Here is a 27,479-nt window from a genome sequence, read left to right on the forward strand (position 1 = left end):
TGGAAAGTTGTTTCCAGCAGAACAAAGGTCATCAGCTCAGACTCGAGATTTGACTTTTGAGTCCTTTGTTTCACTGCTCCCAGACACTCTTTCTCTTAGGAACTCCAAGCCAAGCTGAGGCTGGTCCTTGGCACAGAGCCCATGACAGAAGGAGAGGACAGACCCCTGCCAGTCGTCCTCTGACCCCCACATGCAGATCATGGCATGCACACACACATAAAACATGTTAAAAACATAAAGAGTAAAAAAAAAAAAAAAGTTAAGGGAAGCAAAATGACTGCTGCAATGTGTGTTGGTTAGTTCATTTGTGAACTTGACACAAATTAGAGTCATTTAAGAAGGAACCTCAAACAAGGACACGCCTTCCTCAAGTTGGCCGATAGATAAGCCTGCAGGATATTTTCTTGATTAATGATCAATGTGGGAAGGACCAACCCACTGCAGGCAAATGGTTGTGGAAGGCAAGAGAGGTAGCTGAGTGGGAGCCTGGAGAGCAAGCCAGCAATCAGACTTCCTCTATGGCTTCTGCTTCAGGTCCTGCTTTAAGTCCCTAACCAGACTTCCCTTCACAGTGGACCGTTTTGGCCATAGTATTTACTACAGCAAAAGGAAAAGAGGAAGGGGGGGGGAGAGTAAGGGGAAGGGGGGAGAGAGTAAGGGGAAGGGCAGGAAGAAGAGGAGGAGAAAAGAAGGACAGAAACAAAACAAACAAAACTAGGACACAATGTATTAACTCTGAGCCCCAAAACACTTTAAAATGATTTTTCCTGTTGACATCAGGGGAAAGATTATGACCTACAAATAAAACAAAAATGAAATGAATAAAAAGATGAAATGCTTTATCAAGTGTTTCCCTACTCCATGAACTTACGTCCAAGGCTCATATAAACAAACGTATGTATAAACTCAGACACACTAACGACATCAGCATAGTTTCTCCTTGGTTTAACAAGTAGAAAACTTTGCTGTTATGCCAGAGCTTAAAGGTCAAGAAAACAAATAAACAACCCCGAAAGAACTCTTCAGTTACTGAGCCCTAGAGAATGGGGCTTCTGAAAATGCACGGCCGTGTCTAATTTATCTCTGATCAGTGACTTTGACGGTTACAACAAAGAACGCGGAGACTGCCTCAGACTGAAAGACACCCAGAAAGCACCTGTCAGGCAGAAACAACGGAACAAGGTCATTTCTACAAGAAGCAAATGATGCCCACACTTGATGTGCTTATACGTTAGATGGAAAGCCCAGACATTTTAGAAAAGATCAAAAGGAAAATACAGAGTATGAAACAATAGAGAAACAAAGCTTTGTTCCTTTGGTCTGGCAGCTGGTCAGGCTGACTCTGATCTGGCAATCTATCTAGCTGATTCTACAGGCGTGTGTGCCACACCACCCAGCCTGAAGAAAGCAAATTCATACACAGTTAGACAAACACAGCTTGTCCAGGAGGTCACTTCCTGACATGGCCTGTTCCAATACTCTGAATTACGAACGTAACAGGAAGTAAGTAAGGCGGCCCAATGACCTTATTACTCCAAATAAACTCAGACTTGTAAAATCATTGGAAATATACTGGATAGCATAGTTGTGAGTAAATAAAACACTCCCACAGCCCAGGTAGACAATGATCCTGAAATGGCTTTTGGTTGAGGCAGTCTTTGTCCTGTTCCTGCTGGGTCCATGTCCAACCTTAACTGTTACAAAGGATCCTGTTAAGGTTTTTCCTGTCGCTGAAAGAAGGCGTTTGCTTTAAACCACCCTCCCCCACCCCCACCCCCCAAGCACTTTGAAGTTGTCAGTATGGCCTCTTATGAAAGAATACAAATTCATCTATTTAGGAACTGCTCCCTGGCCTATCTTTCACTGATTTTGTTGGTACATGGTGATGGCCTAATATTACCTGCTAAGACAAGCATTCATGTGATCTTTTAAAAGAAAAAAAAAAACAAAACACACTAAACACAAGATTATTCAGGATGGTGTTACGGTGGAGGGGGACAGGTACCTGGACCGTTACTCTCTATTTACCCCATTATGGTGGAGGGGGACAGGTACTTGGACCGTTACTCTCTATTTACCCCATGAGCTGTGCTCTCTCTCTGCCTCTTCCCCCTCACACATTTTATTTTTCAGGATAAAAACTGAGGGAAAGCCAGGCGGTGGTGGAATGCTTTAATCTCAGCACTCCAGAGACTAAGGCAAGTGGATCTCTGAGTTCGAGGCCAGCCTGTTCTATAGAGTGATTTCTAGGACGCCCAGAGCTACACAGAGAAACCCTGTCTCAAAATACAAACAACAAACAAACTGAGGGAAAGACATGAGTAAGAATGGGAAAAGGCATCTTTTTTTCAATCGCAGAATGTTCCAGTCAAAACATTCAGTAGTGCCCACTGTGCCTGCACAATCTGGCTGGCTAAACAAAGCTGGATCATGTGTGTCAGTGGCAACTGCGCAGCTTGGCTGCTGTTGGTGGCCAGAGGCCACTTAGAGCTCAGATGGGTTCCTTTCTTCTATGAGTCAGGGTTGCTTGCTATTTTTGAGCTCTCTTAGCTGAATGATACAAAGTCAGGGACGGCTACAAAAATACACTCCATTCAGTGAGCCTGAAATCCTCAGTAAGTGAACTTCTTTCCACTCGTCAGGGACACACTCCTTCCTCTACACGCTGTCTGAGAGTCTGCTGCAGGCTTCAATCTCAAAGTGACTTCCTTCCCCCACACTGGTGCTCCCGTGACATCCTGTCCTTCCCTGGTCACCTCTCCCATCATGCTCTGTGGAAAGGACAGCTGTCTATAGCTATCAGAGGGCAGACAGAGGACTGGTTCTATGTTCACCATTACACCCTTCTTACCTGACAGATGCATGGCCTCTACTCAATATGTTCAGGTACTGTTTGAACTCTGGAGGGTGTGTGTGGGGTGTGGGGCACAAAATGAGAGAACTAACAAAAGAAAGAACAAAACATCCAAAGTTCTAACTGCTTCAGAATAAAGATTTCAAGATTTGGGTTGGAGAGATGGCTCAGCTGTTGCACTCAATAGCACTGGCTCCTCCTCCAAAGGTCCTCAGTTCAATTTCCAGCAACCACATGGTGGCTCACAACCATCTATAGCAGGATCGGACGACCTCTTCTGGTGTGTCAGTGACAGCATACTCATATACATAAAATAAATAAGTTTTAAAAAACAAAACCAAAAACATTTGTAAAAAATTCAAGATTTGCAGGGGTGGTGGTGCATACCTTTAACCAAAGCACCAAAGAGACAGAGGCAGGTGAGTCTTGAAGTTTGAGGCCAGCCTGGTCTACAGAGTCAGTGAGTTCCAGGACAGCCAAGGCTACAGAGAGAAGCCCTGTCTTGAAAAACCAAAAACCAAGACAAACAAAAAAATCCAAGATTTAAAACACCATCATAGGGATGTGTACAGAGATCACTCAGGGTAAAATCTGTTGGCTGGCACAATCTTGGAGGTGGCATCTACAGGTCTCCTCCAAAGGGAACTTTATCTGTTGGAATCTCAACTTAAGAGATACTTCCGTGTATTTGTAGGAATAGGCAGGATTCCCCCACCCACCCAATCTCTCAGAGTCAGTTCCCACCATTCACATCCATGTCCAGCTGGCCACATCTCTATCCTTACTTTTTTTTCTGGACCAACAAAGATTGTTCTGTTGCTGAAATGAGAAATATTCAAAAGGTCCTGAATCAGGCCAGTCACTGCGCCGATCACTTGACTATAAGGCCTGGCATGGCTTCTCGGTCTCTGTGCACTGTTCATCTTTTTCCTGTGACTGAGTGCTTTTTTCCAATCAAGCATTAATTCTTACAGGCCTATGCTGGAACTGACAGCCTTGTGCAGACAGACAAGCATCCATAGTACATCAGGGAGGCACCATTTCCTGAATCTGGATCCTCAGGGAATCATGCAGGGGTGGCCACAGTGGGCCTTCACTAAAGACCAAAAGCTCAATGCAATCACCCATGCAATGCAGATGCCATTCCTGCCCTCCGCCTGCCCTGTAGTACCAGCATGTAGGATTCAAGCATGTCCTCAGATCTTGGCAAGTAGATGAAAACACAGTACTTTGGGTAAATCAGATCATTTTACTCCCGAGGGTCATAACTTAACACCCCATGTTGAGAGCCCTGAGGGCACTACCACTGCAGAGCTCACCATTCAATATTTCGTCTTTCCCAAGTGCAGAAATGTATAAAATTCCACATTTAGCAAAAGACTACAGTGTCTTAAAACTGTGAATTCTCAAATCTTAGAAGATTTATGGTATGCCGGGAGCTGTGGGAAACAAATCTAGCCAGTGCCATAAAACACCTCTGTAATGACTGGAAAGGAGACTGTGCTCAAGGTCAGTGGCAAGAAGGGCGTTCCTCAAGAAACGTAAAGTAAGATAAATAAGAGTTACTGGTGCTCATTTAAACTACTGAAAACCTCTGGAACTACTGTATATGTGCTCATACTGGTGGACTTACCACCAGACACACTAGAAGGCCTACTGTAAACACTGGACTCGTTGGGTTACAATGACGTTGCGGTACAGGTTCAACAGGCTCAACAGCCTTCTCTGAAGCATCTCTCTGAAGGAGGATGTTGGTAACACAGGAGACCATGCACAGCCATGTGTGTGGATTGGAGAGGGTCTGATATAGCATCTTCCTCTTAATTTTGCTGTATAACCTAAACAACTCTAAAAACTGAAGTCCTCTTAGAAGGCCTTGGGGCCAGAGACACCACAGGGGTTAGGAGAGTTTGATCTCCTCCAGAGTACCTGATTTGGTTCCAAGTACCCAAGTCAGACAGCTCCCAAGCTCCTATAACACCAGTCCTGGGGGCCTAATGCCTCCTTCTGGCTTCCTCAGGCCTCAGTACCCAGGTAGTATAAGCACATAGACACAGACACATAAGATTTGTTTTTTAACGCAAGGCATGCCAGGTGTGGTGGCACATACTATGATCCCAGAACTTGGGAGTTAGAGAGAATGGGATGAGTTCAAGGCCATCCTCATCTACGCAGCCAGATCAAGGCCAAGCATGGCCACATGAAACCCAGTCTCGAATAAACTAGGAAAAGAAAACAAGCAAAATACTCCTACATGGGACTCACCCTCTATCCTCAGACATTTTGATTTAATTGCTATGAAGTGTACCCAGGCATTCAAACCTTTAATGTCCTCAAGAGTCTAAGACCAACCACTCACACCAAGAGCTGAAAGTGCCACCTCCCGCTGAGCTGCTTCCTCCCACATCCACCCCTTTGCACATGCGCAGTAACATCCATCCCTTTGCACATGCGCAGTAACATCCATCCCTTTGCACATCCGCAGTCACATCCATCCCTTTGCACATCCGCAGTCACATCCACCCCTTTGCACATCCGCAGTCACATCCATCCCTTTGCACATCCACAGTCACATCCATCCCTTTGCACATGCGCAGTCACATCCATCCCTTTGCACATCCACAGTAACATCCACCCCTTTGCACATGCGCAGTAACATCCATCCCTTTGCACATGCGCAGTAACATCCATCCCTTTGCACATCCGCAGTAACATCCATCCCTTTGCACACACAACGGTTATTTTTCTCTCGGCCCAGAACCAGGCTGGTCTCCGTGAAAGCCATCCAATGAGACTGGTGAGGATGCCTCTGATTTGATGAGTTCTGCCCTGCTACTCAGTATCCCCCATCCTGCACCTTACGGATGCAGTCCAAGGGAGTTACAGCTTCAGCGCCTTTCAGAGAAAAACCAGACTCCTCTGATCACTGGTCCTGCAGCTAACTTGCATTCTCCAACTAGAGTCACAATCTCTTTTTAAAAAATTATTATTAAAGATTTACTTTTTTGTTTGATGTTTTTGAGACAAAGTCTTACTGTATACCTCTACCTGGCCTAGAACTAGCTTTGTATACCAGGCTGGCTTTGATCTGTTTGCCTCTGCTTCAAGACTACTGGGATTCACGGCATGTGACAGAATGCCCAACTAAAGATTTATTTTTATGTATGTGTGTGTCTGTATGTGTGGCATGTGCATGCCACACGTATGCAGTTACCCATGGAGGCCAGAAGAGGGTGTTGGACTTCTTGGAGCTGGAATTACAGGAGACTGTTAGTCATCCAAAATGGGTGCTGGGAGCCAAACTCAGGTCCCCTGGAAAAGCAGCCAGACTTCTTAGCAGCTGAACCATCTTCCCAGCTCCCTGAAAACACAATTTCTTGACAGTCTTTATGTCCTAGTACCCAGCACACCTCTCGATACAGCTGAAAGGAACGGCAGAGGCAGACCCAGCAGCAATCTCAGCACTCAGGCGGCAGAGACACGAAGGCTTCACGTTTAAGGCCAGAATGGGCAATACGGTGAGGTCCAGACAACCCTAGGCTGCACAGTAAGAGTGTCTGTCAAAACAAATGAACAAACAAACAAACCAAAACAACTCCCCCAACACACACACACACACACACACAATTTGTCATGGACAAGGGTATATGTGGTGGTAGAACACTTGTGTAGCATGCACAAAACCCTAGATTTAATCCTTACTAGCACAAAGAAAGGAGACAAAACAAACATAACAAAGCAAACACAACAACAACAGCAAGAACAGACAAGTCACAGTGGTCTTTTAAGATTTCTCTACAATGATATTATGGTTAAAAACCCACAAAAGTACTAATTTTTAACTAAAGTAAAGAAACCAACTTGCCCTTAAGTCAAACACTCTCTGAGTCCTATAAAAATCTGGTGGATGTATCCAGGATCGATTTATCACAGGCAGAAAGAGTTTAGGTGCAAATGTTCTCACGCTGGATGGGAAGTGAAACATCTGTGTCCTCCTCTCTGTTGTGACATAGCTTTATTAATAAAAGTGAATACTGACAATGAAACCGGTCAGAGGCAGTTCGTTCACTGGACAGTTAGGTGCTAATTTCCACAGGGATGTACTCATCAGACATCATACATGAATGTGTGTATTCTCATGAGTCAGGTGTGGTGGCACATACCTGTAACCCCAGCACTCAGGAGATAGAGACAGGAGGATGGCCACAAGTTTAAGGTAAACTCTACGCTGGCTAGAGTTACACTGTGAAACTGTCTTGAAGAAAGAGGAAGAGGAGGAGGAGGAAGAGGAGGGGGGGGAGGATGAAGAGGGAAGAGGAAGAAAGGAAGAAGAAGGAGAAGGAGAAGGAGAAGGAGAAGAAAAAGTTGTTGTTGTTGTTGTTGTTGAGTACACACAGTAAGCAGGTGTAAGCTCAGAAAAACGACTGTTGTAACAAGAACAGGACTGTCCTGAGTGTGGGCTAGCTACCATTTTTCCCACCATTTCTGTATTTCCCATCAAACCATCATCCTGAACTACAAAATAGACGGCACATGGTTAAAGTCAAAGTCTGAAGAACCACAGGGAGTACACACATGCTTTATGAAAGTGCATTTGAGTTTAGTCCAGAATGTCAGAAAGACTCAAGATAGACCAGAAGCACATCCCGCAGAAACAGAAACAAGTAGCCCTGTTTAAACCTCGGGCGTACGCAGTTCCAAAGGGTTTGAAGTAAGAATAAGGGTTTTTAAACAACACAATATGATCACAGTGGGCTTTCTGGATGAGATTGGACATTACACAGAAAAAAAAAAAAAAGAGAGAGAGACTCAGAACAGAACTTTTCCAAAGGATTCTTTAAAATATCAGTTCCACCCTCATATCAGACAAACACAAAACTCCCAGAGGCAGAAGCTGATCTCAAATCATCGAAAAATGATGCTACTAAGAAAACCAAGTTATTTTTACATATATAAAACTACAAATACTTTAGATAGGTGAGGGCTTTTTTAAAGATACACAGTAGCTGTCTTCAGACACGACAGAAGAGGGCAACATACCCCATTACAGATTGCTATGAGCCACCATGTGGTTGCTGGGAATTGAATTCAGGACCTCTGGAAGAGCAGTCAGTGCTCTTAACCACTGAGCCATCTCTCCAGCCCAGGGGTAATTTTTGTTGTTGGTGGTGGTGATGGTTTTTTGTTTTTCCTACTTAAGATTTTTTTTATGTGTACATGAGTGTTTGCACTCATGTATGCTTGTGAACTACATACATGTCTGTCTGGTACCCAGAGAGGTGAGAAGAGGGCATCAGATTTCTTGAAACCTGAGTGAGAGTGACAGACTGTTGTCAGCCACTGTGTGCATACTAGGAACTAAACCTAGGTCCTCTGTAAGAGCAGCCAGTGTTCTTAACAGCTAAGCTATTCCTGTAGCTCAAAGGGACTTTTTTCCTTTTTTTTTTTTTTGAAAAGAAAAAAGAACAACACATGTTTAATCTCTTTGGAATAACTAGTAATAAGAAATTATAGAGCATAGAAAGACAACTGAATCTCTACTCAAGGTCGGCCTGATACACATAGTGAGTCCCCTACATAGTGAAACCCTGTCTCCAAAAAAGGGGAAGACATGAATAGAATATATTTATCAAAAGCTCTTAAGGCTTTATTTTCAAACACCACCACCACTTCGATGGGATTCTTACCAAACATTTGCTCAGTTTCAAAGTATTCCTCACAAGATGGTTCCTTACAAAGCAGGAAACAAGGTTACTGGACTGTGCAGAGCAACACGGCACATAAATGGAACGGAGAGCCAGCGTCACCTGGAGACCTGGGTGGAGAACAGTGTCGCTCCTGTGACACTCCTGCCAAGTCACCAGACAGTGGGCTGAGGGACAATCTACAGTGTAACTGGCCTTTATCACTTATGTTTTTTATGTTGGTGTAAAGTCAGGTGGTGGCGGCGCAGGCCTTTGATCTAAATGCACTCAGGAGGCAGAGACAGGCCAGTCTCTGAGTTCGAGGCCAGCCTGGTCTACAGAGTGAGTTCCAGAACAGCCAGAACTCCACAAAGAAACCCTGTCTCAAAACAAACAAACAAAGATATGGTGTGAATTTTAAAAGGGGGAAAGTGCTCCTGACTAAAGGTGGCTAAAGAGACAGGGACTGCCACAGTATGAAGAGAAGGATCATCTTAAGACAACAGGCAAACTGAAGCCACACACTGCACACTACGACTATTTCAATATTCATCTCCTGACTATGGTAAGGACAGTGGCCATACAGGAGAGCGTCGTTACAGAGTGTGCCATGAGGGACTTGGAGGGCAGGAAGCATCATTGCTGATGCTGAGCTGGGAGGGAGGGTTTAATGTTAACATTAAAATAGCCGAAGGCAGACAGTAATTGCATTCTTTTGCAACTTTTCCTTAAGTCTGAAATTATAACAAAATAAATATGAATGAGAAAACTGAAGCAGTATTTTACTTCCTCTTGCAGACATTTGAACGACTATAATTCGGTGATGCCTCTGCAGCCTATGCAGGCAGGGCGATGAGCCCCACCTAGAACTGCCCAGCTTGGAGACAACCGGCACGCATGTTCTTGACTGCTTACCGCTTGCTCCATTCAGACCAGGTCAGCTGCCTTGGGTTGCTGCCAGCCCCAGCAACTCCACACCACCTCCTTAATTAAGTGTTCCCACGTATTACAGGCTTCAAAACCGCCTGGCTCAGGTTCATTTTACAGATGAAAATATTCAAGGCCAGAAGGATGGCTTACTGAAGGTATCCAGACCATATAAAAGCAGGATGTGAATAATTCCAGTTATTACTTTTTTCCTGACACCATGTTCATTTACCAGTGCATAGAATAAGCTTTGTCTCTTGTAGAAGAGCTAAACTGGATGTAACATCACGTGGAAACCGGTGACAGGTAAAGGGGCGTCCATCCCTGGGACCCTCGTGGGACTCCTCCACACGCATGCCACAGAATTAGTGCACGCATGCGCATGCACAACACACTAAATTTTAAAAATCTCAGTAATGTAAAGAAATGGACTCTGTCAAACTAGTTTTAGCTCCATGTGGGCCTGAAGGTCACTGAGGATGTGCAATGTGCTGTATTTCAGGATTTTCATATAACTTCCTCCTACTTAACAGAGAATCCCACATTCTCGTTGCTTCGGAGTCTCTGGACAGTTTACCACCTCCAGTGTGGCTGGCTCTATTGATCGAAGTGTAGCTTATGACTCTTGTGAGTCGTATACACAGAGAGACCACAACACAACCGAGGGTGAAGAACACACACTGTTACCTGGTTACTGACACTTAGGCATCTCACGCATCTAAGACTCTCCCAGACACTTTTAGATAACTGTGTCTTTTGCTTCCTGACACACCATAAATGTTCAATGGAATGAAACCTCTCAGCTCCTCAGGTCTGTCTCCCCAGAGGTGAGCACTCACCAGAGACTCTAGATGGCAAGAACTGGCCAGAATGAACAAGTCCGTCAAATCACCAAATGTGATGCTCAAGTTATTTGACCAGTGTACAAAATAAGAGTAAACAGTCTCTCGTACAGAAGAATCATGTTACCAGTATAGATAGCTCAAGGGCCTTTGAGGAAGCTAACATGAAACTTTCTAAGTCACACTGCCACTTTAAAAATAATTTTCAAATCCATATGTTCATGTGAATTTTCAAAGAGAAATGTTTAAGTAAGTCTTGGCTAAGAGGATAGCATAGCATCATAAGAAAGTTCTGCCTCTGTGTGTGTGTGTGTGTGTGTGTGTGTGTGTGTGTAAGTAGGGTCTTTCACCTGGAGCTTGTCAGACTCGGCTAAACCAGCTAGCCAGAGAGCCCCAGAGACTCTCTCCTGCCTCTGCCTCTCCAGCACTAATGTTTTACCTGGATACTTCAGTACTGGCTCTTACAAGGGAACTGCTGATACAATCCAAGTCACTGTTGTACTTGAGTGACAAGGACTTAACTGACTCAGCCATCTCCCTAGTCCAGTAAGAAAGTTCTTTAATGCTGGTATAAAATGATCCCCAATATAGATTACTAAATGAAAAAAAATATAAACACACCCTATACAAAATTTAACTCAAATAGATGAGATTTAAAATATAAGAGATAAAACCATACAATCTTTAAAAAGAAAACCAAAACAAAAAAAAAAAATAGCACCGGAATTAACTGTTGTGCATTGTTATTAGTCAGGAATGGTTTCCTAGAACCAAAGCAGATCCAATAAAAGGGAGGAGGGCGGGACTGGAGAGATGGCTCAGCAGTTAATAGCACTGTTCTTCCAAGGACTGGGACTCAGTTCCCAGTACCCACATGGCAGCTCACAACTGTCTGTAACTCCTGTTCCAGGGGATCTGACACCCTCACACAGACATACATGCAGTCAAAATACCAATGTACATAAAATAAAAATAAATAGGTTATAAAAAGATAAGATGGGTAAATTGGATTTAATAAAAATTAAAAACTTGTGTGCTTCAAACTCTCAAGAAATTGAGATGAAAATTCTCTAATAGAAGGAAATACTTGCCAGCTCTGTCTAACTTGGTGCACTGTAGGTCACAGAGACCCTGTCTCTAAAGCAGTGGAGGGCTGGGAGGTGACTGGAGGGGCGCTCAGGGGTCAGGAGCACTTACTGCTCTTGCAGAGGACCAGTTCCTAGCACCCACGTGGAGTCTTATAACTTCGGTTGTGGGAAATCTGATGCCGCTTTCTGGCTTCCTTAGATGCAGTACAGGCATGGCACATTTGCATAATGAAGGAAAAACACTAATACTCATAAAATAAAATATTTTATAATTCAATAAGCACAACCAAGGTAGATAGTGCCTGAGGAGTAATACCAGAGGTTGGTCTTTGGCCTATACCTTATACACACACATTTGGGGTGTGGGTGGGGGTGAGAGTAGGGGTGCGGGTGCGGTGAGCAGTCACATTTCCCTAGTCCCTTACTTCATTCTGGACTTCCTTAGAAAGCCTGCCCTGCTCTCCAAAGAGTTATGAACCTGAAGCAAATGTAATGTCATCAACTCAACCAAATTTTGCATAGTGAGTTCAAGGCCAGCTAGCTAGAGCGACATAGCAAAACTCTATTTTACAAACTCAAAATAAATAAATACCAAAATATAAGTGTATTTAAAATGTCGCACAAAATCACCTTCAAGATACTTCTAAATGTTATCTATTAAACAAATGAGTTTGCATCACAGACTTAGCTCAGCATATATATGCTTACGCAGATATTCCACAGTTTAAAAAAAACACTTCTGCTGCCGTCATTTTAGATAAGGGTTACCCAGCCTGGAGTGCCTGCCTCATTAGGTTATTTTAGAACTGAAATTAATTAATGCTTTCAAAGAGCTTAAAATGGTACCAGGCCTAGCATATGCTCCATATACTGGAAGAAATAGACCAGCAGCTGCAAGAACACTTAGGTACATTCCTACTGGACAGACTTACGCCCAAAGAAAATTATTCACCCAGAGATATTAGCAGGAGAGGAGGATGAATTAGAACATTTAGGATACACGTGCATTAAAGTGTTGTGGAGAATCGGATTACTTTGTATCCTAACTTTAAAAAGTTAATAAGAGGTATATTTCATTTCTCTTTTCTCTGAAAAATTACCAATATTCATAATAAGAATAAAACCTTGGTCCTACTTACTTTCTGTTCATTACTTATCAGTCCAAATGGTCTCTAAGCACTGACAGGACCCTAAGCAACTTCAGCTGTCCACTATGCCCTGGGGCTTCTGCGAGTTTGGGCCTTGTACAACACCTTAGTTCAGTGTTTCTCAACTTGTAGGTCATGACCTCTTGGGTGGAGGTGAGTGACCCTTTCATGAAGTCACCTAAGATCCTTGGAAGACAGATATTTGCATTACAATTCATAACAGTAGCACAATCACAGTCATGAAGTAGCAACAAAAATAATTCTATGGTTGGGGGGGGTCACCACAACATGGGGAACTGCATGAAAGGGTGGCAGCGTTAGAAAGGTTGAGAACCACTGCCCTAGTTAACATGCTTGTGTAGCCATAGCGTGCTCTAAACAGGTCAAGGTTTGTATGGCATCCCTGAGCAGAAGTCTCTGCTAGCAGGAGTTGAATCTTTTCAGGTCACTCTTCTCAACATGCTTGCCTGTGGGAGCTCCATTCATCAGGAGGGGAATCACTGTTGATTCTCCATGACTAGAAGGTTCCTGAACACAGGCTTGGTGCTGCCTCTTAGTCTCCCCTCGGATTTGCTGGAGTGGACAGAGATCAGAGGAGACAAAGCACAGAGGCTAAAGGGAAGAACCGGAAAAGAAAGCTAAAGGCCCAGAAAAGACTTGCAATGCAAATGTCAAATTTCAAAACCGTCAGGTGACAAGATTTAATTATCAAATGCAGAACAGACCCGGCTGGAGAAATTTTGCTGAGAGCCGGAGCTTAGAGATGTAGCTAAGGGGTGCTGTGAGGCCGAAGTCAGGTTTCTTAACTGGACAAACTGTACAGCACGTCTGTACTGCGACGACAGTAAGACAGATCTGAAAGGGGACACTGACGTAGATGTAAGAGCAGACACAAGGCGGTGGGAGAGCTCTCCCAGACTGACTGCCAGGTGCATACAAGGAAGGGCCAGGAGGACTGGGAAGGGAAGAGTTTGCCAGGAAATGAGTCCAACAATGGCTGTGGAGAGCTGGAGAGGGAGACAGGCAGCCAGGAAGTGACTAACTCACTGGGGGGGGGGGGGGGGGCGGGGGAGAGCAAGACCGCAGTCTTGATGAGCTCCAGCAACTTGGAGTGGGCTTGGGAGACTGCAGAGAAGAGCAGGGTGACGTTCTGAAGTTGGTGTATTTTCTGGTAATGGTGAGAGGCAGAAACAAAAGAACCCCAGGAGGAGAGAAGGCCAGGATGGTAGGAAACAACCTGAGGGTGAGCAGGACCTCAGAGAAACAGGGACTTCCTGTAGGTAAGGGGTCATGCAGGTGAGTAGCCCACAGGGAGATGACAAAGGACAGAGAACAAAGAGAGCGACATCTGCCTATATGCCCCAGGCAGGTGTCTGCTTGCCAGGAACCTCCTGGGCTTGTTGGATTGTCAGGATGATGTGTTTTATAGGAAAGCAGTACCATATAGGGATTTGTAGAACATACCGGAATTTTTAGACGTCAGTTTTAACACTTGTTTACAGTAAATTATCTATGTACTTCACAAGTTTAGATAGCTTTAACTCTGATTTTAAAAATTCAAGTCAAATATGGTGGTTCATACCAGTAATCCCAGCACTTAGAAAGGCCAACACAGGAGGATTACTGTGAATTCAAGGGTAGGCTGAGCTACACAGTGAGTCTGAAGCTAGTCTAGGCTATATAACATGTGAGACTCTGTCTCAAATATATATACAAGTAAGTTAAATAAAAGGTCAAAAGTTGCCGGGTGGTGGTGGCGCACGCCTTTAATCCCAGCACTTGGGAGGCAGAGGCAGGTGGATTTCTGAGTTCGAGAGTTCGAGGCTAGCCTGGTCTACAGAGTGAGTTCCAGGACAGCCAGGGCTACACAGAGAAACCCTGTCTCGAAAAAACCAAAAAAAAAAAAAAAAAAAAAAACTCAAAAGTTCCTTCACTTAAAACTTTCAGGCAATAAACTTCAACTTGCAAACCAAGTTGTGCCAGCTCTGCCATCCAGTGAACGACCTCAACAGGTACCTGGTGACTTCCTGCCGTGACCCAGGCACTTTCCTAGGCTTTGCGGTGAGAATCATTTTTAAATAAGCATTCTACACCAGTAACAGTGGCGTAGAAGAGAGGAGACGTCACTGGTGAACCAAAGCCAGGACAGCTCCTGAAAGGCTTCACTCCGGGGTCCAGTCTGTATTCTCATTTCATACTCTAAAACCACAAGGCGGGGTGGGGAACCAACCAAGATTTTACAGAAGCATATCTGCAGTCAGCAGATTGTTAAGGCCAACTGCCCATTGTCGCGGCTGTTTCTCTAGGTCATTTTGTTTCAGGTAGCAGGTGGAGTCATGCTTGGTCAACAGGCAGTACAAGCAGTGCTTGAAGTAAATCGCTACGTAAATCAATAAATCATCAGTAGGTAATAACTGGTCTTTTTCGACCTTCTTCTTCTGCCTCGGTGGTGATTTATATCGTTATTAGTGAAAAGGCCGGGAAAGACTGAGTGTGAAAAAATAATCTCCAGTAGAAAGAATTTAAAGCAGAGCAGCTCAGAGGAGGGTCTAATGGGGTCAGTATGTGTGTAAACAATCTCACTCTGTGGCCAGCCCGCCCAGCAGGCATGAGTGCTGGCTGTGCCCCATTTGACATTAGTCTGAATACGTGGACATAGATAGCAGATGTGACTGTCAAGGGGAAAGAGAAAAGGGGATAGGGGTATGAGTTTTGATACAAGATATATTACCACAGAATGGACCACACTGGTTATTTGTAGAGTTTAATCTACTTTCTAAATGGCAGGCATCTGCTCTGGAAAACTGAAGTCCAGGACAAGAGCCTAATCAAGTTGCAAGGCTCCATCCATAGCTACAATGTAACTGTCAGCAGCTTGCAACACTATCATTGTTGGACCACCTTGCTGGAGAGACTTAAGCCCAGATTATGATGGGTCAATGGTGGGGGAGCCCACACCCTGACCTGAACTGCTTAGACGTGCATACATCTCTGGCCCTCTATTTAAACCTTAAACTTTTCAGGACCCTGGGGATGGGCTGGAATTGAGTCATTGGATCACTGAGTGTCTTCCCAATGTGGCCACACTGAACCAATCTCCACTTTTCACATATTTTTGTTTCAACTATCGATTTTACTGTTTTGACTTTTCAAGAACCTGGAGTCTTAGGGTAAAGACTGTGACCCCAAGTTCCATGACAGTTTCAAGTACTTAACATCTAAGAGGTGCTGATAGATAACAGCTAAGTAACTGAACAGAACTTGAGAAGCTATTCTGGATGAGAACAGTGGTGTCTTCCTGCAGGTCCCAAGTGCCTGGAGGCTGAGGCAGGATTGTTTGAGCCCAGGAGATGAAGGGCAGTCTAGGCAACACGTTGAAAAGAAACCTCAAAAACAGAAAAGTCAGGTGTGCTATACACCTTTAATCCAGCACTTGGGAGGCAGAGGCAGGAAGACGCCCAGTTCAAGAACAGCCTGTGATAAACAGTAAGATGCTGTCTCAAAAGAACGTTTCGTAAAAGATGAACCCTTGTGTATAATTCCTTCAAATCAGCTCAGACTGGCCTCCAACTCACGTCAATCCCCGTGCTCAAGCCACTCAAGTGCTCGGATTTTAGGTGTGAGCCACCATACCTGGCTTCGGAAAAAAAAAGAAAAAAAAAAAAAAAAAGAATGGTTTCTTTTATACCAGAGGAGGTGACATTTCATTCATAACACAAAGGTCCTGCTTCTTTTAACACCCTGAATTTAAGATCACACCGACTGCCCTGTCCCCAATAGCAATATCTGACATCACACAAGTCAGCCTACAAGAGGTCTGATAAAGTGGGGTTTGGATCTGTTCTGTGATCCTTTGCTTAAACACAAAATACAACCTGCACCAACTAAAAACAAACAAACAAAAAAACAAACAAAAAACACCCCACACCTTTTCTGTTTCCTTTAAGAGAAACGAAAACAAAAACAAAAACAACAAAAAAAACCAGAACAGATCCCATCTGATACATACAAAATGGATCTAGTCCATTTTCACCTTTCCGCTATCAACAACTAGGTTAAATGAAAGTTGGTAATCCAACAGAATCTCACCTATATTTCTGGTTCCAGAGACTACTACATTAGGAACTTTTGCACGAAAGAAAGTACTGAGTAATGGATTTTGAACAAATTACATTTTACACACAGAAGAAATGAGTGGGAGGAACCCCCTCCGTGTTTTCTTAGCAGTTCGTCCTCTCTGTAACCACTACTTAACCGAATTCTGAGACAGAAACAAGTACTTTGCTTTGAACAACACACACAAAAAGTTCTGGGGCAGACACTACTTCAGACGCCCCATAAAACAACTGGTCCAAGACGTCACATAAACCGAGCCGGAGCCTTTATCAAAAACTTGAGTCTAGTTATTTGGCAAGGGCCGGGGGGGGGGCTTTTAAAATCAAAGTAAAAGCATGCTTTGTGAATTGTCTACGTCTTGTCAAACTATGGTGCCCATGTTTACCATTAATACGAATTCGACCGAATTCTTTTAAGCCTTTTCATTCTAGTCTAGAAGTAACATAAATTTCGTCTCTGTGATTTGCAGACCCCAGAGGTGAAATAAATGAGATTCTGAGTCTTCAGTCACAGAACCTTAAGAATGGATCTTAGCGCATTCGAAATAGATCTTACCAGGTAAAGGAAAAACACTGGTTTAAACAGGAAATAAACCAACAAAGGCCCCACAGGTGAAAAATACTGCAATCTTCCGCCATCTCCCAAAGGTGGAAAACCTCAGTTCCAGAGTCGGACTCCTGGGAGGTCCTGGGAGAATCACCAGGAGGCGACGGCAGGGGACTGGGCGTGATTGGGCTCTTGGGACTGCCCCCAAAGAGCTGCAAGGTAGGGAGCCCCCTTCTCCGTCCTCCACGCAAAGGGATCCAAAGAAAGAGGTTCCTCGGCTCCGAGCCGCGCTCCCCGGGCGGCGTGCCCGGGCCCCAGAGCGCGCAGGCCGCGCCCCCTCCCCTCCGCGGCGCCCCGAGCGCGCGCACGGCCGCGGAGCCCCCGCCCGACCCCGGCCCGGCATCACTCACACAGCCCGAGCATCGCGGCGAGCACCGACCACAGCCAGCGCCAGCGGGCCGGGGCCGCAATCAGTGCCACGGCTCCGACGGCCTCTGCCATCCTGCTCCCGCCGCTCCGTTCCGCCCTGGTTCCCGATGGGGTCGGCTCGCTTGCCTGAGACCACACAGCTCCGGATCGCGGCTGCGGGCGCGAGGACACCTCCACGCCACGGCTCCCCGCTCCCGGCCCCTGTGGCCAACCGCCAGCCCTCTGCCCAGCTCCAGCCCCCGTGCCCGCCCCGCTGCCCGCTCATTGGTCTTCCTAGAACCTGTGAAAGAAGCCATTGGGCAACTCGCGTCCCCGTCAGCCCCTCCTCGAGAGAGGCCCCGCCCCCGGGCCCCGCCCTTGGTGTGTCCGTGTAGCATGCCCGCGTACTGTGCCTCTGCAGCGGCACTGCATCGAGCCTGCCTGCGTGGCTGGCCGTGGAGCTGCCCTCCGGCCCTCCGCCGCCAGAGGCTGCCCTCCTCGCTGAGGGGCCAGCCCCACAGTTCTCTTAATGTTACACCCGGCGGTCTTTTCCAAGTCCCGATCTCATCTCCGACTAGGATCTGCTTGGTTACTCCTGGCCTCACCTAAAGAAAAGCAATTAATTTAGGGACGGGTTGGGGGAGGGGTGGGAGTGAGGTGAGGAAAGAGGTAAGGAGAGACTTCCATTCAGTCATCCAGATAGAAAAGGACCCACCACCATCTCTTTGATCTGTGCCGAGTGTCTGTCTTTGCCTGAACTGGGTCATTTGCATTGCAACATGAGACGTCTCCATCTTGCCCTAACCTCTGAGCAGCCCCTCTTTTGGCTTTTCAAAGGGCAGGAAAGAAATGGGAATTGGAACTCTTTCCTGCCACCTAGATCACCAGTGAATGCACTTACTGTTTGTTTAGCATATCGATTTCCCTCGGCCTATAGAAGAAAAGTTAGGACAGAGGAGGTGCCTCACTTCGATTCTGAGATTCTGAACTTCGTTGGTTCAGAAAAGTGCCTGCTGCTTACTATCTGCCCAACAAACCCTAAAGAGTGGGAGGATTCTGAGGATGGTCTTCAAAGGGGGGAAAAAGGAGGGACCAGAACACAAAACAGATGAGAGTGAACGAAGAACAGGAAAGTCCAAGTGAGAATCTGGGGGAGGAAAACAAGTTTTAGACAGGAACAAGACTAGAGGCGGAGCTTAGTCCAGAAGACCAGAATGCAGCCTCTCCTTTCAGGATTTTGTTAAAAGCCAGTCTTAACAGTGTCCTGCCGATGTTTTTGCTGGCCTAGCCCCTTAACCGTACAGTAGACCAAATTCCTAATTACCAGGCAATTGGAGAAAACCAGGAATGCATATCACAACTAGTTTGCCTTTTCTGTGAGCGGCTGACTCGCAGATGCACAGCCCTTAGACTTCACTTTCAAGTAGCACACCTATGATCCTCAACGTAGATAACCTGATACTCTTTTTTTTTTTTCTTTGTTTTTTGTTTTCGGTTTTTCAAGACAGGATTTCTCTGTGTAGTCCTGGCTGTTCTAGAACTCACTCTGTAGATCAGGCTGGCCTCGAACTCAGAAATCCGCCTGCCTTTGCCTCCCAAATGCTGGGATTAAAGGCGTGCGCCACCACTGCATGGCCTGATAATTTTTAACACAATTCATTGTGAGTTTCGTCATCGTTTCTTTTGAGGCAGGGTCTCTCCGTGTAGTCTTTGCTAGCCTGGAACTTGCTTTGTAGACCACGTTGGCCTCTAACTCACAGAGATCTGCCTTCTGATGGCTGGAATTAAAGGTCCTGAATGCTGGGATTAAAAGTATGGGCCACTACACTCGCCTCAAAGCAATTCTTGAGAAAACAGAGCAGATACCTGCACCTAATGGGAGCAGTGGTTCTCAAAGGCACATGTGAAAGCTTCACAGATTGTCTGTCACTCGCTTCAACACAGACACTAGGCTAAGAGGACTCTGGAAAGGATTTATGAAAGATCATATCTGAGGTAAACTTTTAATGGCTAAGAGTTTAGTAGAGAAATAGAAAGGGCAAGGTGTGGAGAATGAGTCTGAAAAAGAAGGACTGTCTCAAGTTTGAAGCCAGCCTAGGCTGCATCATGAGTTCTAAACCAGCCTGTGTGCCACAGCGTAGACTACACTGTGAGACTCTTACCTCAATAAATAAACAAACAAACAAACAAACAAACAAACTGAACAGGAAAGGCAAACTCAGAGGACAGGAAAGTGTGTGTCAGGCGGACATGTAACAGCTTCCTGTTTCGAGGGAGAGAAAAAGAAAAGAAAGAGTGTGAACAGTTTGTGCAGAGGTGGTATTTTGAAGACCCTTAGGTTATCCTGTGGGTGACAGCTGGGGAATGGCCACGGCGTCAAATCTGTTATGAGGAGAGCTCCTCATGCCTTTAATTCTCAGGAGGCAGAAACGGGGATCTCTGAGAGTTTGTTCTACATCATGAGTTCTAGGTCTGACAGGATCACCTAGTGAGACCCTGTTGGGGGGGGGGGGGAACGGAAGAGACTACACAAGCACATAGCATACAGTATCACATGGAGATGGAGAGGAAGGCAGGATTTGAGAAGTGGGTCAGAAAAATATTGATAAAGGAAATACAATCAAGAAAAAGAGTTTAATTCCTAGACTGTCAACCTTGTCTTTAGGACCTGTTTCTATGGACTTTGCAGTCATCTGCTTCCTCTGAGTGAGTGCCTCAGTCCACAGCCGACTTCTCGGTCATCTACCAAGACCTGACATCTCCATGATCCAGGAAATTTTGGTCAGGCTGTACCTTGAGGTGGAGGACTAGATGGTCAGTAGGATAGAGGGTAACACTGACGACTTACTGATGAACATGCTTCTGAAGAAGGTCAGAGGTCAAAGGTACCAAAAGGACAGTAATGACAGGTGAGGGTAAGAGGGCAAAAGTACCAAAAGGACAGTAATGACAGGTGAGGGTAAGCGGGCGAAGGTACCAAAAGCACTGTAATGACGGGTAAGGGAGCATCATCCACACAGGAGACCAAAGGCCTAAAGCAAGTGCATAAGGGACAGTGTTAACTCACTTGGAAGCAGACTTAAGGCAAACCTGAAGACCAGAAGCAAGACAAAGTATGGCCCCATATACCCAGGCTGCGGAGCAAATGAAGCACACCCTGGTCAATTTCAATATCTACCAAGTTTTTTAATGAGTAAAAATGTGAATCCAGACAGCTCAGTTGGTGTTCTGGCCTACGTGACTCCAGGCAGGACTTTCTTTAAGGATAATTTAGAAATGAAAAAAAAAATGCTCACAACTTGAGCAATTCTACTGACTCTGTTGCCAGCCACCATAACCGGCTGCTGCTTGTCACCCATACAACACCAGAACCCAAGACAAATATGGCTGACATCATCTTGAGCTATAGTTGAGTTCTGACTGTGATTTATTTAGAGTAGAGGTAGAGGTGTGTAACAAATACACATATGTTATGTGTGTGTGTGTGTAGTGTGTGTATGTACGTATGTATATAATCACAACATGTATCTTGTCTAAAAAATAAAGTATATTTAAACTAAAAATAAAATGCTACCACAAGAGAATGAAATACTGTGGTCTGTGGGTAGGGTCAGAAAAATGTTCTGAACTCTGAATGGATGGATGACCAACCATTAGACCCAAAGATGATCCCAAGGACTGAGGTGATGGCTTATCCAGTGAAGACACTTGCCACCAAACCTGATGACTTGACTTCAGTCCGGGGAATGGACTAACATGGTGGAAGGGGATGATAAATTCCTACAGACTGTCCTGTGACCTACACACACACACACACACACATAGACACACACACACTAAATAAATAAATGTGACATTTTAAAAAATTATGAATCTAAGGTGTGATGGTTTGAATGAAAATGGCCCCCATAGGCTCATATGATTGAATATTTAGTCAGATTGTTTGGGAAGGATTAGAAGACGTGGCCTTATTGGAGGAGGGGTGTCACTGGGGTTGGGCTTTGAGGCTTCAAAAGCCCACACTATTTCTAGTTAGCCCTTGTCATGTGCTCTCTCTGTCTCTGTCTCCCTGTCTCCCTCCCTCTCGCTCTCCCCTTCCTCCCTCTCCCTTCCCTCTCTCCCTCTCCCCCTCTTCCCCACCCCTTGTGGGTCAGAAATGAGCTCTTGGCTGCCTCTCCATACAATGCCATGCTGGCCTGCCTACTGCCATGCTCCTCAACCCTTTGGAACTGTAAGCTCCAATAAACTCCTTCTATAAGTTGCCTTGGTAATGGCATCCTTTCAGAGCAAGGTGACTAAGACTCTGGACCACCCTGAGAAAGGGTTGCCTAAGCAAAGTTAGTTTCATTAACAGTCCTGTAGAAAAGAATGCCTTGGTAAAATATCTCTGATCCCGAAGAGTTACTTTTGCTAGAAAGATCTGAAAGTCTGGAAACTAAGGTTTTTAGTTTCTTCTGAGCCTAGAGACAGAAAATGGGAATGAAGGTAATAAAGTCCTCGGGCTAGTAATTATTCAGGTAGACATGCGGATAGTGGCAGGCACAGAGGCACAGCTTCAAGCCATTACCCACTGCAGCCCAAGACTTTCCTTTAGGTTTTAGGAACCTCATTTAGGTAAAACTGTACCCTTGACTTCACCACAACAAAGAATTTGAAGATGAGCCTGAACGAACAGGAATTGGAGTTTGTGAGCGTGGATCTTTAAGCACCAAGTTAAGGGAAAGAGTGGTACTCAGGAAGACAGACGCGTGTGCTTCTCAAAGAGAGCCACCCTTCATTGTCTTTCAGATAGCTACAGATAGGATCCCGGCGAGTTTTTGAAGCTGTTGTCTTCAAAAGATAGTAAAGAAGTTAACTTTCTAAAGAAACTACGTGCATTTATTTAGCGTGTGTAGGGAGAGGCACACATGCCAAGGCACATGTGGAAGTCAGAGGACAATTCTAAGGGCGTTGGTTCTCTGCCACCTTGTGAGTTCAGGGCAGACTGTGGCAAACACTCTTACCTGCTACGACATCTCAGGCCCTGGCTAAAGGGGTTAACAAATGACATCACAGGGCGGTTCCTGAGGTGTTTCTGATGTAATTATGATTGATATGGCAAGCTGGTAGATCACTGAGACACAGGAAGTTGGGGTATCTTTATTATAGATTCAGTTAGGAGCTGGAGAGATAGGGTCCAAATTTGATTCTCAGTACCCACCGGAGGCAGCTCATAAGTCCAGCTCCTAGACAGATGCAACTAAGGAGCCTCTGAGGGCACCTGCATTCACAAGTACATCCACAAATGCACACACACACACACACACACGCACACACACACACATCACCACCATCATCATAATAGTAATAATAATACCCACATGTTTATAACCAAACCAAACACGGACAACAACTCTGCAGAATTAACAGCCTTATCTGTGAGATTCCAGCAAACGTCTGGTAGAGAAATGAGGCCCTGCCCCAGATCACACACATTCAGGCAATAAACCTGGTTCGTTGCTATTTTAAGGTAGACTATCTTATATGCAAGAACTGTTATAGACATTTTTATTTTGATTGTGAGCCTAACCTTTAAATGGCTAAGCCATCTCCCCAGAATATATATGTGCAATTTTTTTAAAAAAAAGTACCTTTAGTACTTTTTTTGCAACCTTTCTAGCAAACATATTGAGATTCTTGCCTCAGTCAGAATCTGGAGGGACTCTGTTTTCTTTCCACGACCCCGTAACTCTCCCTGTCTTTCTATCCTGCTCCACCAGGCATATCATTCAGTGTGGCTGAGATACAATGTTTCCCAAGATTCAGACTCCCTGCACAATGAAGCCATCCACATCCTGTTTCACAAGTACCTCATTCTAAAGAAGCATGTTCCTCAGGACTGGACTACAGGCCGCCCTAGTTGTCTTTATATTGCTGTGATGAATACCATGACCAAAAGCCTACAGTCTATTGAGGGAAGCCAAGGCAAGAACTCATGGAACCTGGAGGCAGGAACTGAGGCAGCGACCATGGAGGAGTACTGCTGACCAGCTTGCTCCTCATGTCACGTTGACATCTGCTCTCCTCTACCACTCAGGACCACCTGCCCAGGGGTGACACTGCTCAAAGGAGGCTGGGCCTCCTCTCAGCAACCATGAACAAGATCAAGCCTCACAGGCTCGCCCACAAGCCAATCTGATGGAGGCAATTCCTCAACTGAGGTTCCCTCTTTTTCGGTGACTCTGGTTTCTGTCAAATTGACTAGAGCTAACCAGCAGGAGGCATCAGATTCCTTCTACCAAGGCAGGAAGCTTTTCTACCCTAAGGTAACAGCTACTATGAATCTTACTATGGCCAATTTCGCCCGTCGCTGTTATGACAGCTAAATGAGATAGTCTAGTACCTGGGGTGCAGAGAGTAAAGGATAAACTCCTCAGCTGGCCATGGGGGCTCACACGTGTAATTGTAGTGTGTAGGAGACCAGACCAGGATGGCTGCTAAAGGTTTGAGGGTGTTCTGAGTTCCAGCAGGCTGCCCTGGATTGGGGGGAGATGCTAACTATGCTAGCTCCAAGAATTCAAGAACAAAAAAAACAAAAAACAAAAAACAAAACAAAAAAAAAAACAAAAAAACAAACCCAGCAGACTCTTAGTTTGTGGACACTAAAGAATTACGTTGTCTTAGTAATAACCACTGCTTCAATTAGGAAGTGGAGGCTTCTTTGGTGTCTGGGGCACATTGTTTTTTTTCCATTTGGATTTTCATGAATAAACTATTCTGGCATCCAGAACTCATTAATATTTTAAAGAGTATTCTCAGAGTTCCTGTCTGGAGCGCTAAAAATTAAAGACTTGAGTTAGGACAGTTTCAAATAAAACAGAGGGTGGAGACTGCATGTTAGAATCCCAATGCTGTAATTTTTCTAGTGTCAAACCCTAGGGGGAAATTTTTGACAATTCAGGGTGTAGAACCACCATGTGCCAAATGTTTTCTGGATGAATGAGCAAGAAGCAAATGAGTACCGGTGGCCACCGTGCACATGACATGAATGAGTGTGTTTAGGATAGCCCACTGCCTGTTTGTGATTTCTTACGTGTTTAGCTATTTGGAAGGATGCTAATTCACAGTTACTCTTCCTCAGAGTACGAAAATCTATATTGATAAGAAACTTGGAACAAATTGTGGACATTTAGAATTACTGAATATTACCCTAAATGCTTATCATAAGTAAGCATAAATGAGAAATGTTTAAAGATTTAGTATAGTTAAGAAGCTATGACGTCTTAAAAGCTACAGAACACAGGTGCTGTGCTATTCCTCATATTGTTTCAATTTTAGAGACCACATGCTGTGACTTCTTTGTCTAACTAACGACCATGGGCAAGTAGATCACAGTCACACAATTAGTTGCTAGTTAAACAATAGATTTAAGTTTGGTATTGGATATTTTGGCCCCCCCCCAAGAAATTATGGGAGTCAAGATTGCAACTCAGGCCCGTTATGACGCATGCTTTTAAATAAATGAAATTAATTCGGTGGAGTTCTGTGAGTTGTGTCCAGCCTGGTCTACATAGTGAGTTCCAGGCTACTGAAGGTTGTATAGTGACTATGTTCTAGTAAAATATTGGCTTTGGTATGTTAAAGGATTCTTCCACGTCCAAGAAATTTGAAGTCTGGAATTTATCAAGAAGCTGAACAGCTTTATCAGCTGAAAACAAAACAACACAACGCAAAACAACAACTACAAAAGTCTCAAGCAAAAATTTAAGCACGGAAAGGTGGGGGTTTGAAGAGTAGTACTTTAAAATATGTCATGCCAAAAATGGACGATTTCACCCAAACCACAGAGTGTGAAATAGTAGTGCAACTTTGAAAACTCAGTGTCATTTTGCCATGGGAATGGTGTCACACATAGCTTATTAGTCACAAAACCAGAATAGTGATTTTCAAAATAATAAGACGGCATTAAACTAGTAATGATATCGTTGCATTTTCTGGCTCACTTAATTTTCAAAGAATAATACAGAGAAAAGGGAGAATTTGAAACTATAAAATATAAATTTATATATAAATGGTACCATGTATGAATGACCACGTGGGGGCGCCAGCTAAGCATTTCTATAGACCTTTATGATGACAGGCAAGTATATTGCACATCGGCTCGTTGGTCTAGGGGTATGATTCTCGCTTAGGGTGCGAGAGGTCCCGGGTTCAAATCCCGGACGAGCCCAGCTTTTAAAACTTTAAATTTTTTTTTTTTTTTTTTTTTTTTTGGTATGATACGTTAATGCACAGAAACCTAAAATTGTTCCTTAAAAACAAACAACAAGAAACACGCAGCGCACTTTACATTCAAGTACCAATAAAAGAAATAACGTAGATGCATAAACGTTAGTCCTGTCCTTTGCCTCGCTTATTCCGATCGCAGCGCTTGTGCAGGGACGTGGGTACTCGGTAGTTTGCAGCGGGGTTTAAACCACTGCGCCTGGGCCGCTCCGTCGTGAAGCCGGGCTGCGGCTTCCAGGGATTCTGGAACGTCGCCCTGCCAATCCCCGACGCTCCTGCCACGTGTGTGAGCGTCCGGGTCTCCCAGGTTTCTGCACTTTTGGATGTGCTTCAGCGCCCTGACCTGCTGACCCACACGGAGGTCAGTTGGCCCTTAGCTTCGAAAATGAAATAGATGAACAGCCGCGTTCAGAAGACCAGAATAGTTTCACGTGGGTCTTTGGATGAGATGCGTGCGAAAAACGAAACCGATTTTAATTTCCAATCTGTAGATTTTTCCACGGAAAAAATAAAACCAGGGCTCGTCCGGGATTTGAACCCGGGACCTCTCGCACCCGAAGCGAGAATCATACCCCTAGACCAACGAGCCGCTCTCAGTACCGGCGCTCTCAGCGCCTCCCTTCAGGCTTCCGCGGGGGCTGACCTGGTCTGGAAGCCCTTCCCCGTGAGCAGTTTTTTTGGTTCCGAAGCCCCGGAGCCGGAACTCCATCCCGCCGGGCCGAGGGGACCGGGAGGACGCGCCTTTGCCCAGAGGCCCGCTCCGGAGTCGGATTACCGGTGCCGCCTGCGCACTGCGGAACCGAGCTGGCCTCCGGCACGACAGGGAGCCGGCCTGGAAGGGAGGCCGGGAGGGAGTCGGTGCCTGAGACCCGGAGCGCGGGCGAGGGAAGAGAACGCACCGCAGCCTGGCTCAGATGAAATCTTGGGCTTCTGAGAGCAGTGATCCTCCCCGAAATTCCAACTTATTAAGCACTTTGTACGGAGGCCATTTGATGCTCAGTTCAGCTCAATCCCTGAAGCACTCCTGTTGTCCCCTTTTACAGCGGAGGGGACCGAGGTCCAGAGACCTTGCGTTACTCACATAAGGAAGTGGAGTTCCGGGAAGGACCCCTGAGCTCCTGGAAGGTGGGACAATAGGGGCTGGGGCGGGGAGAGGGACTGGGGCGTGAGGGCGGGGTGGGGGAGTGGGAGCCGGCAGCTGGTAAAAGGGGAGTGGGATGGGGACACAATGGCAGTGAGGCAGATCTCCCTCCGGCAAATCTGAGCCTTAGGTCCTACTGTCCGATCCAGCTGTACTCCTTACTCCAAGGTCTCAGGCTAGTTTCGGTCCCCAGCCAGGCGTCTAAACTGGGCCAGCCTTAGTCGCTGCTTTCTCCCACCAACCTTCATGCCTCACCATGCTTAATGCATTAGGGCAGGACTGTAGCAATTCCTCGTTTTCAAATCCTTTCTTCCATCCTTAGGCTACCATGGATTCAGTGCATATGGCCTTTGTCAGACTTCTCCGAGAGTCCAGCTGGCGTGTTTGTCCTCTCATTGGCTGATGCCAGCCTCTCGGCTCCTCCCTCCCCCTCTCCCTCCCCCTCTCCCTCTCCCCTCCC

General features: G+C 45.4%; 1 protein-coding gene and 2 non-coding genes across 3 annotated transcripts in view; 1 reads left to right on the plus strand and 2 right to left on the minus strand.

The window, feature by feature from the left end:
* Mpzl1 (myelin protein zero like 1) overlaps window positions 1-17,844 on the minus strand; it is a 41,238-nt gene extending 23,394 nt beyond the window's left edge. Inside the window, exon 1 of the mRNA XM_028759346.1 lies at window positions 17,616-17,844. Within this exon, the coding sequence (XP_028615179.1) occupies window positions 17,616-17,706 (91 nt within the window). The 5' untranslated portion in view covers window positions 17,707-17,844. The remainder of the gene's footprint in view (window positions 1-17,615) is intronic.
* Window positions 17,845-25,750: 7,906 nt separating this feature from the next.
* Window positions 25,751-25,822, plus strand: Trnap-agg. Its single transcript has one exon. It is a non-coding gene; the product is annotated as a tRNA-Pro (tRNA).
* Window positions 25,823-26,395: 573 nt separating this feature from the next.
* On the minus strand, window positions 26,396-26,467 carry Trnap-cgg. Its single transcript has one exon. It is a non-coding gene; the product is annotated as a tRNA-Pro (tRNA).
* Window positions 26,468-27,479: the final 1,012 nt, after the last annotated feature.

This window comes from Grammomys surdaster, unplaced genomic scaffold (assembly GCF_004785775.1).
Source record: "Grammomys surdaster isolate TR1022 unplaced genomic scaffold, NIH_TR_1.0 130, whole genome shotgun sequence".
Taxonomy (NCBI): Eukaryota; Metazoa; Chordata; class Mammalia; order Rodentia; family Muridae; genus Grammomys; species Grammomys surdaster.